This window comes from Brugia malayi (assembly GCF_000002995.4).
Source record: "Brugia malayi strain FR3 genome assembly, contig: Bm_v4_Chr1_scaffold_001, whole genome shotgun sequence".
Taxonomy (NCBI): domain Eukaryota; kingdom Metazoa; phylum Nematoda; class Chromadorea; order Rhabditida; family Onchocercidae; genus Brugia; species Brugia malayi.
In genome coordinates, this window is record NW_025062475.1 from 3,130,901 (window position 1) to 3,142,201 (window position 11,301).

General features: G+C 30.7%; 2 protein-coding genes and 1 non-coding gene across 3 annotated transcripts; 2 read left to right on the forward strand and 1 right to left on the reverse strand.

Annotated features, from left to right (window-relative positions):
• The first annotated feature begins 205 nt into the window (after nucleotides 1-205).
• Bm14536 lies at nucleotides 206-289 on the forward strand. The gene has a single exon. It is a non-coding gene; the product is annotated as a tRNA-Leu (tRNA).
• Nucleotides 290-1,093: 804 nt separating this feature from the next.
• Nucleotides 1,094-1,390, reverse strand: Bm8642 (Uncharacterized protein; the record flags this gene model as incomplete). Its single annotated transcript, XM_001895533.1, has 1 exon — nucleotides 1,094-1,390. One exon carries the CDS (start codon nucleotides 1,388-1,390, stop codon nucleotides 1,094-1,096), a length of 297 nt encoding a protein of 98 aa, XP_001895568.1.
• A 2,451-nt stretch (nucleotides 1,391-3,841) lies between these two features.
• Bm5816 (Uncharacterized protein) lies at nucleotides 3,842-11,301 on the forward strand (the record flags this gene model as incomplete). The annotated part of the gene is made up of 13 exons (XM_001895537.2): nucleotides 3,842-3,901; nucleotides 4,696-4,780; nucleotides 6,434-6,662; nucleotides 6,962-7,030; nucleotides 7,356-7,463; nucleotides 7,699-7,795; nucleotides 8,139-8,502; nucleotides 8,820-8,928; nucleotides 9,095-9,265; nucleotides 9,711-9,929; nucleotides 10,116-10,288; nucleotides 10,627-10,757; nucleotides 11,116-11,301. 13 exons carry the CDS (start codon nucleotides 3,842-3,844, stop codon nucleotides 11,299-11,301), a joined length of 2,001 nt encoding a protein of 666 aa, XP_001895572.2.

An 11,301-nucleotide genomic window follows, 5' to 3' on the forward strand; every position in this document is an offset into this window, starting at 1 on the left:
TTCACTTACTTTTCCATACTGTCACATTGTCAAATTTCTATCTCTCATAAATTTTTTTTTTCTTTTTCTTCTTTACAGTATTATGAAATTTTTACTTCAGTACAAATATAAAAATTTTTTAAAAAAAAAGAAACTTTAGAACTTTGCCTGAATGCAAAAAGTAGTTTAATTACACAAATAGCACTCCAATAGGGGTCGATGGTGGGTCCGTCTGGCCGAGCGGTCTAAGGCGATGCGTTCAGGTCGCATTCTACTTCGGTAGGCGCAGGTTCGAATCCTGCGGCGGACATCGGACACTTTTACGTATTGAAAACAGTAAGTAACTCAGTTTGATGACACATAAAATTTCAATTCTTCTTAGCTTATCACCTTATCTTTTTGAATATTTAATATAGCAATTATCCTGCATTGTGCTATGATCGTTTGATAGCATATTTTACAGTTAAATTTTCCCGAAAAAAAAAAGTAACAATATAAATTGCTGATTACTTATCATTTTGTTACATTCATTACAGCTCATATTTTTTGATTTCAGATAATTTCGACAATTTCTGATCTTTTGAATTTTATTTTATGAAATTATAATTTATGTTCATTTTAATTAAATCGTTAAAAAATTAAGCTTTTATAATCTTTTTGTGTTTAAGAGAAGAAATAGTTAAGTAGTTTGATCTAATTTATATCTGATAATTTTAATTCATATTTTATTTCATTTATTGATATGATATTGTTTCATGTAAAAGTTTACCAAAAATAAATGTAGCCATGCACAGAACTGACCTTATAAGATCATGGATCAGTGATAAATGTAAATGCGCAAAATGGAATTCCATCCATTCCATTCCATTACCGCTTTAGTTCTCCACAATGCTTGAATGCTAGCTTCGCTCAACTGCTTACCTCTTTATCGGACTGCAGGAATGAATGAAAATGGTACATAACATTCGTAAACACACAAACATACACACACACACACATACACACACACAACATATATACGTCTACATGCACACACATAACAGACAAACATGTCTTATATGGGTGTGTCCGTATGTTTGTGTATGTGTTGGAGCTGAGGTCTCTGGTGATGCTATCAGTAGAGAAGGGGTGCTGTCTGTAACGCTTGAGTATTCCGTCCTGCTTGGTTGCTGGCGGTGGTGGTGGTAGCGATGGAGGTGGCGGTGATGGTTGGTGGTAGTGGTGATGTGATGTTGATGATAGTGATGGTGATGAGAGCTTGACTCAGTTTATATGGTTCGTTCGGTCGCCATTTCTCGTCACCAACATCACCACCACCGCCACCGCCACTAACTAACATCAGCTCCAAACTTGCCAGTCTCATTTTGTGGCGCAGTAGTAGTAGTAGTAGCAGTAGCAGCAGCAACAACATCACCTTGCCCTTCCTATTTTTCGTCACAACTCATCCAATGTTATTGAAGTGCTTTATTTTGATAAAATACCATCGAATTAACCAATGAAATGATCCGTTTCATCCTATGTTTTTATAATTTGTGCTTTATAAACTTTTTCTTTCCTATTCTAAATTAAAATTTAATTTAATTCATTGCAATCGTTTAACATCTTTTATACTCATATTTGCTATTTGTAAATGATACTTGCAATAGATTTAGACAGTAATATATTGCTAATTGCTTTTATCTAAACATAAAATAAAAATTTTTGCATTTTCATGACTTTTCTACTCAATTATCATCATGTCTTTTTTTTTTTTTTTAAAAAAAAGGAGTGGTTATAAATGGCTATTTCAGGTGAACATGCTTCTGTGTGCTATTCCACTCTTCTAATCGATTCACTACTTCAGTTCAGTTAGATGTGACAAAGCCACAGCTAGGACATTTACCGACATGCTGCATAGCTATAGGTATTATATCTCGAGCTTGTGACATGACCTTATTGCTAGTAAAATGACACAGCGATATAGAGAGTAGTAGTAGTAGTAGTATTAGCCTAAAGTAGTAGTCTACTTTCTCTCTCTGTCGTTCTTTTTCACTCATTGAAGCTTTCGATTTCCAATTTTGGCTTGAAAATGTTGAACTCTCGGTTATCAACTTCCAGCATTGTTGATGATGTACTGCAGTAACAGCAGCAGCAGCAGCTCCTACTTCATTCATTCCTCTAAATGGCTTAGATGGCCATTCTTCTCCTCACCCTCTGTCTTTCATCTTTTCCCATTTTATGGATTTTTGTTTAGAGATAGCAATGAATTGCAGCTAGTATCGAGAGCAGCAGTAGCAGTAGCAGTAGCAACACGAGAAGATAAGCCAAGAACTTGAGCAATAAGCCTGAAGTATATAACAGCCAAGTTAATGCTGGGTGTATTTTTGGTTTAGGAGAGGAGACAGACCTCTCACTGCTATTATTCATGACAGATAAAAAAGGCCTATAGCAGATGTAATCATGAAGTAATCATTCAATTTTTTCAGCCTTTTGTATAAACCATATCACTTTCTTTTTTCTCTCTCTCTCTCTCTTTCTCTCTCCCTCTCAGTTATTTCACAAATTCTTCCGAGCTCTTATTGTTTAAATATAAATTTGAGAATTTAAAATACAAAAGAGAATAAAGATAACATATCATATTTGTAAATGATAGAAGATAACAAATGAAGTAAGTATACATTAACTGTCCCATGTAGTCAATATGATTTTTTTACATAATGCAATTAAGTAGCTAATATTATCTAGTTGGAAAGCATTTGCTTAATAGTTATGTTTAATTTTATTTTTGCTCACTCTTTCTTTTCTTTTCTTTTTTTTTAACAAAAATTTCACAAAATTCACTATGATCACTTTTGATTGACAGCTAGTTGACACAGTTTTACATGTTATTTTTTAACTTGCATTTCTCATTCATTAACAAATTATGTACTATTTGAACTGTTATTATATGTAAAATTTGATATTAACTATTAATGATCGTTTATTTTCTATTACTGAATTTACTTTTAAAAGTAGTGATAATAGGGTTACAGTGATGATGACAATGAATATTGATGTCTTATCTATCGATGATGATATTCAATATTTATGAATAAATAACTTGGAAATGAGAAAGAGAGAAAGAGAGAGGGAGAGAGAGAGATTATCAAAGAGGATGAAATAAATGAGAACAAAATATCCTTTCCCATTTCAAGTTGCTATCAAATCATGATCTTGTTAGTTGACAAACTTTTGTATTATATTTAATTTATTCATAGAAATTTAGATTTTTTTTTTTTTGGTAATACTTAACAGTTAACTAAATATATTTTTGTTACTTTAATGAAAAAAAGAAATGAAATGAAATGAAGAATAAAATTGTGATGATGATTATCTTCATCGTTATTGTCATCAGGTGGATTGCTTGATAGTTCTACTACTACTACTACTATTGATGTTACTACATATAAACAGGTTTACAAAGGTTTGGTGGCAATGGTTTTTGGATAGATGATGTGTGGTTGGTTGGTTGGTACTTCGCCGACATCACCTCATCATCATCGCTAATTTCCTTCACTTCCCTTGTCATACTCTATCCCCGAAGCATGAGATGATGATGATGATGATGAAAGAAGTAGGAGGGAGGAGGAAGAAGAAGAAGAGGAGATAGAAGAAAGATGATGGGCTTTTCTCTTACCTGAAAACAAGATCGTCAAGCTATATTATCACTTCTCTTCCACTTCTCTCACTAATATCATTAATTCAAAAGCAACGGTAGCAGCAGCAATAGCAGGTAGCAGGTAGTAGCGGTAGTTTATGGTAGTTTTAGTTGTGATAATAGTAAGAAAAGATTAAAATTTACTGATTGCTATACTACTGTTGCTAATGGTTTTGTTGCAAATTGATGACTGGAAGAGCTGCTGCTGTATTGGTGGTTCTAAGTGCTGCTGCTGCTGCAAGAACGGTTATTTTTTCTTTGGCTTAAGCTTACGGTAGTTGAATATGGAATGAACTAAATTGAATTATTTATTAAAATTTCACATTTATATTTATAATTTATGAAAAATAAAGGAAAAGAAAAGCATATATTAATGTTATTTTGTTAATAAAAATGTTAAAAATATTTTTACAAATATTTTAATATAAGAAAAAAGATGATAATGTTAAAAAAAATGTATGCAATAGATATTATTTGTAAAGATAATGAATATTATATTATTATGATAATTTGCATTTCTAAGTAACTATCAGTCATGTTATACTGTTCGAAAAAAAAAAATAATAATTCAAGAAGTATCCTTTTTTATGTTAATTATTGAAATTACTCACATTTATTATTATTATTTTTAATTCAATAATGTATTTAGATATAAATTTTTAAATTCTAAATATTCATCATACTGATATTTTCAAGACTTTAAATACAGATGCCGGATATATTAAATGTAGTTTGCTTAATTAATATTGATATTTTGAACTATGTTATCAGTAATATTACAAATTTTTTGTTACTTGTGTCATTCATTTAAAATCATGTTATAATCATATTTTGATTAACTTATATGATTTGTCTTTTTGCTTATGGTTGCATGTTAATTAATTACTTTATCATATTGACCGTTGAGATAATTACAGTAAGACAATGAGATAATGATGATGATACTTTCGAAATTTCTGATACATTTTTGCTCCGGAACTTGATGTTATCCTTTTCTCTAACTGCAGTGACAGCAGCAGTTCCTTCTATCATGATGACAGCGACCGGCGATCAATGACAACGTTGATGATGGTAATAAAAGAAAAGAGATGGACGAAGGGGCAGATGGACGATTGAAAGGAATAGGTCCTGCTCCTGCTTCTACTCCTTGTGCTCGTTCCTAAAATTTCGAAAAATGTGGAGAAAGGGATGTGTACGGAATGGCTGTAGAAATAGTAAAGAGGGAAGATAGGTAGATAGGTTGGTGCGTGTGTCATGCCATGTCATGTGCATGTGCATGTGCATGTCTCTGTGCATGTCGTGATCTCGTCCTCCAACCACAAAATTATGATTAAAGTGTGTTCGTCTGTGTATGTCTTCGTGCACCTTGTATTTATCATGAATTTTGGCTCTTCTGCTCTTTCTATCCCGAATCAAAATGAATAAATTGCAGCAAAATTGAAAAAGGGAAGGTATGCTGCCATATAAAACTATCAAGCAGATATGATAGCAGCAGCAACAGCAACAGCAGTACTGTTAGCAATATCAATTACAAAACTTTACTCATTGATGTGGGATTCATTACTCTCCTTCATTTCCATATTCCATCTGTCATCAAATATCTTTTGAGTTAAATCCTAACCCCAATTTTCATAGATTTTTATGGCAATTGAGACCATTGATATAGCGGATGGAGCACCAGAAAATGGGAGCAATCGGTCGGGTCGAGCGCACCACTACCTGTCCTTCCCGCTTCTCTTTACCTTTGTGCTCCATCCGTTTTGGTCGGCCGTTACAAACGAACATCAAACATTCATATGACAAACACACACCATCAATTCGATACAGTTTTCCGTCCTTCAAAGCGTTTTATGCTCCATAACTCGATCCACTGGCACCTCTTACTTTTGAGTTTAACCTATTCAAATTCAAGCTAAATTTTATTCTCTCTCTCATAACATTACTACACAAATATCATTATTGCACTAATGAATAAATTAATTAATGAAGCATAGATAGATATATCGTATCTTTCTTATTGTCCCTTCTACAACTGCCCTGGTCGGTCTCATTTGATCGTCTCCGTAACCGATTATTTGACATTCTTTTATAAGATATTCTAATATCCACAAATGGTCCCTAAAATTATATAAATCTAAGTTTTATCATTACATCATCTATGATTATCGCACACTATCGCCGATTTTGCTTTGAAACAATGATAAAAAATGGAACATTTATGCAAATTAATTATCATTACGACAATTTATTCATTGCATCTCAACAAACTTAATTTTTACTGAATATAACAATTAACAACTGTCATCTTTTATAAATTATCAATAAATGTGATTTAATATATTGTTGGATACAGAAAAGCAAAATTTTCTTTTTAGCTAAGTCCAGAAAAAAAAAAAAAAGGGAAAAAATAAATAGTAATTTACTTCAAGACTAGATAAAACTCTTCAAGATTTCAGAGGACAATTTGCAGAACTTAACAGATTTTAAATTTTAAAATTAATAGAAAACTTGCTAAAAACTTTGGGTAATGTAGTTCTTGTCATCTTCTAACATTCTTATTACTTCTATAGCTCTCTGATTAGTATCATTTGATGATCGCCGTAACTGATTATTTTTATTTGGCAGAATAATATTCACTAATGATTACTACTCTTTCAAATAGGAATATTTTCAATGTAAATCTATTCCAGCAAATGTATGCTTAAAAAAAAAAAGGATCGGTTTCTGTCATATATTTTTTTCTCATCAAGTTATCCTAGAATTAATTTTAATTTTTAGAAAACGTGCTGGACATAAAGCAACAAAAACAGCAACGTGTTTCACGTGCCGTTGAACGTATCTTACGTCTAGTTTGCTCAAAAAATCCTGTAGAAGTAATGAATGAAATTCCAACCGCTTCATCTTCATCACCAACACCAACATCAGCATCAACACCACCAGAAACAGAAAAACTGGCTACAAAACGAAGTGCTAGCAATGCAAACAGCGATGAACAAAGTGATTGCGAGTTGGTTTAGAATTTGTTTTTTTCTTTCACCACAATCAAATTAATTGTTTGAAAGCCTGCGGAAAATTCTTATCTTCTCTTTCCGTCCAATGGGATTCATTTTTTTAATCAAAAGAAAAAGAAAAAAAGCATGTTTTCCTGTTTAATGAATAATTATTTTTTATTTAATGATTTAATGCAAATTTTAATAAATACTTTATAATTATGTATTAAATATTAATTGTTTTTAAATTAGATTCAAATCAATTCTCATGTTATTTTTTTGTTCTTTACAAAAGTTTTCTTCTTTTTTTTTATAGTCCAAAGATGAAAATGCCGAAAAGTGAGGTAGAAGTTGTGATGACCGAAGATAATGATGTACAAAGCAGGTATGTTAAAGATATGTAATTAATTTATTAATCAGGCGAAGTTACACTTTCATTTTTTTTTTTTTTTTTGTCAAGACCTTTTGAGGCAAAATGCCTTTAAATTTTATATGATAATCTAGTAATTTTTCTCTTTTCACGTTTGTCTATTAAAGTTTCCTTTTCATAATTCCATACTTATACTTAAAATTTGATGTAATAAAAAATAATAAAAGATAAAAAATTATTGCATAAACGAATTAGCAACTTTTTAAAGAAACAAATTTGAGCAGTAAATTTAGTAATTAAAATAATATATTAAACAGAAATGATGACAAAATTCTTCTAGGCAACCATCAACTGATACAATATCCGAGCAAATTATTTCACCATATGATACAACTGATTTGGTGCATGCTAATGAAAAGTCTCTTGCACAAGTTTTTGGTTCTTCTATGTAAATTTTCTTTTTCATTGTCTTATGCTTAGATTAATTTTTTATTTACCTCCCTCAAAATTATCTTTAATTTATGGCTATTTAAGAAACACTTGTATATATTAGAAATTAGTGGTGAAAGCAAAATGCTAGCATTTCTTGTTTTACGCTTTTGTCCTTGAAATTTGATTTTTTTTTTTTTTTTTACTTTTTAAATAGAATTTTTATTTTGTTTAAATTGTTAATTTAATTCCAGCCAAACACCTTTGATAACCGCTGCAGATATTAATCGTATGAATCGTGAACGAGGTTTAGAAATTGTTGCAATGGCAGGTCGATATGAAGCATTGGTGGTATGTTTGTTGACATTTTGATCCTTTTCAATGTTATCACTTTTTGCTTTTTGCAAATAATTCTTAAATAATATTTTTTCCATTGCTGTAAACATAAGGAAAGAATAAAAATGAAAGCTTTACATTAGCTAAATCATACTTAATTAAAGTGAAATTAAAGTAATATTTATTACATTTCTTCTTGTCATGCAATAAATTAATACTACCGATAAGCTCAGCCCTTTACCTATATGAATTTCACTCGTTCTATTTTTTTTTTTCCGAAAATTTTGAGATTTTTGTCTTAAAAAAAAACTTTTTTCAAAAATTCATATATTTTTCTTTTGTTTATTCTCTTTTATAGGATAGTGCTTCACGGTCACCGGCTGCAAATATGGAACGTAATAAAATTTGGCGCAAAATAACGGAGGAAATCAATAAGAAATACTCGCACTTGAATACGCTAACTTTTGAGCAGTGCAAAAAATTATGCAAATATTACAAGCGCAAAGATCCAACTAATTATGGACTTGCATTTCATGCAGTGCATTCTGATTTGATACCAAGTACATACAAAGAGCAGCAACAACAGCAAGCTGCAGTTGCAATTGCAGCAGTTGGTAATGCTACAGCTTATGTGACAACAAATGGACAAATTGATGAACCGATCGATGTGGATGAACTACTAGAAGCAAATGATGTAGTAGATGGTATTTGTTGCGATACTAGTAAGTCATCCTAATTTTAATTCAAAAAATAATTATTTAATTTCATAACAATTTGCAACTATATTTTTAGATAATTATTGATTGGCAAACATTTAAATTGAAATTTAGCTCAAATGAGTGTCAGAATAATTTTGATAAAATTTTACAAAAACAAGAAGTAACCTTCTAGTTCTACTATAATATATAAACATTTAAAATTGAGATAAAGCTTTTATTAGCTGGATTGATTGTACATATTTTTAACTCTGTGTTTCACATGACGGTTTTTTTTTTTTCTTTTTTTTTTTTTTTGTTGAGAATTTGAGCAGTATCTTTAGATACATTAAAAACGAAACAAGGAGAAGAGATTGCACCTCTACCAATGGAAGATATTGTACGAGAAGATGACAAACCATCTAAAGATCTTTTGCAATTTCTTGCACAATGGTTAATTTTTATTTCATTTTTTATTTGAAATTTAAAATAATTTTTTCTTCTTATTTCCTGTTTTTGTTTTCCTCTTTCTTTCTTTCTTTCTCTTTCTTAATGTGAACTGTAAATTTCATTAAATTAATAGATTTTCATGAGAGAGAGAGAGAGAGTTAATTTTCAGCTCAGCTTCATCATCATCTAGTTCAACTGATGGCTTAGTATTACCTGGACAGCAAGCTGTCGCAGCTGTTGCTGCAGCTACTGTCATTGCAAATCAGCAGAAGAAGGAACGGGGACAGTACGTTTGTAAATTGGCTGAAACATTCAATGGTGTTTTTGATAGCCATTCAAGGTATTTTTCCTTACTAAACTTGGTATTCTCTTCTTTCCATCTTATTGATTCATTTTTTCTATAATTTAATTTGATATTAGTTCAATTTTTCGTTTCATTTTTTTTTTTTTTTTTTGATTTTAAGCATTTTATTAGGCATTTCTTTTACTCATTTTCCAAATCAAAAAAAAAAAAAAAAAAGGAAAGAACTGGTTTCATTTATTGAGAATATCTTTTTTTTTTGTAACATTTTTTTAAATTTTCCTTCTATGTCTTTTTATATAAATGCCTCCTTTAAATAACTTCCTCAATGTTTTGTGAGAATTTCACATGACAATATTTTAACTAACATATCTTTCATATGTTTATTCTTCAACATTTATTCAATTTATTTACCTTGAAATAATCTGACCACCGATGTTTACTTTCTTCGAGGACAGTTTTACTTTTACGTTCATTATTTCAGGTTATATCATATTAATGCGGAACGTAATCAAGTTTGGAAACAAATCACAGATTCTACCAATGAAAAGTATGGATCTGAACTGGGTGATTTAACAATCGAACAAACTAAAAAACTTTATGCAAATTATAGGAGGAAATCTCAATTAATTTGTTTTAATAACAATGCTGGTGGTGCATCACGATCCGATGCGGGTAGCATTAATGGAACTGCGTCGGCCGAGTAAGTGCTAATTTTAAGAAGTGAAGTATTGAGGAGGTAGGATTAAAGTGGACGTTGAGAGATTACTTAAATAATTATGTTTTGACTTATTAGAATTCTATCTGCCGCTATATATAGATATAATTCTGTTCAGTTAAACGGAGAAATAAAACGGATGATTTATGATGATTATTTTTTTTGTTAAAGTTTGGATTCGGATGCATCATCGAGTAATTCCGATCTGCTGACACGTTTGGTAACTCCGGTGTCAAATGGAACAGGTAGTATTACTGGTACTTCTCAAATTCGAACTGGTTCACCAACTCTTTTACCTCGACTTACACCAAGGGATCGGAAGTCTAATATGGATTTGAAAAATGGTTAATTTTGGTGATCTCAAGAATAGATCTGTGGAGTATTTTTACAAGATTTAGTTAATACATTTTGCGCTAAAATAAAAATTAATGCTTTCTTGAGAAAAAAAAGTGGTAATTCTAGGATTTTGCAAAGAGGAATTAATATTCTCTCTTTTCCTTTTGATTTTTGATCTGATGTACCCCTCTGTGATTCTGAAAGATTGCGACAAACGAGTAAGCTGGACATTGTGACCTGGCATTCTTGGGACAATGGTCTTGATATTTTTTTCTTCTTTAATAATATTTTTCATTCATTTTTATAATGTCTAAATATTAGTAATAGCATGAATTATTCTTATAAGGATTCGTAAATCATGCCGGTAGTGTTGGTCAGCGTATTTCGACGAATCCCGGTCTGTCATCAGTGGAATTGCTGGCCATTATTGCTGATCGTGATGCTGAAATTAAACAGCTAAAAAATGAACTTTTGCAGGTAATTATTAACCGCTAATTGAGTAATGTTAAGTATATTGCTTGTAATCTTTTTAAAAAGCTAAAATATTTCATAATCATATCGAACTGTTTAAATGCACTGTAATTAGCTATCATTTAATCTTATTTGTTTATATTTTCATACATTTTAGTGAAATTTTTTTCTGTTTCCTAGCTTTTTTTTTATTGGTTTTTTTTATTTTGTTGTTTGTTCTACTGATATGTTAACAGTCATCCAAAACAAATACGATAAGAAATGGATGGGTTATTTTAAAGATGAAATAGAAGTAAAATGGAAGCTTATTTGTCTAAAATAAAAACAATTTAAGCCATTTGAGATTATTCTGAAATTATTTCAGAAATCGGTTGAACATCAACTTCAGATATCACGTGTTTTGGAGAAGGTATCAGAACTGGTAAAGACTGCAGTAAATACCAATGTACAACGGGAAATAATGTCAGCAATGACTGGAATAGCTAGTTACAGTGGTTATCATGATAATGGTTACTGTGATAAAAGTTATGATGATGATAGTGATTTGTAG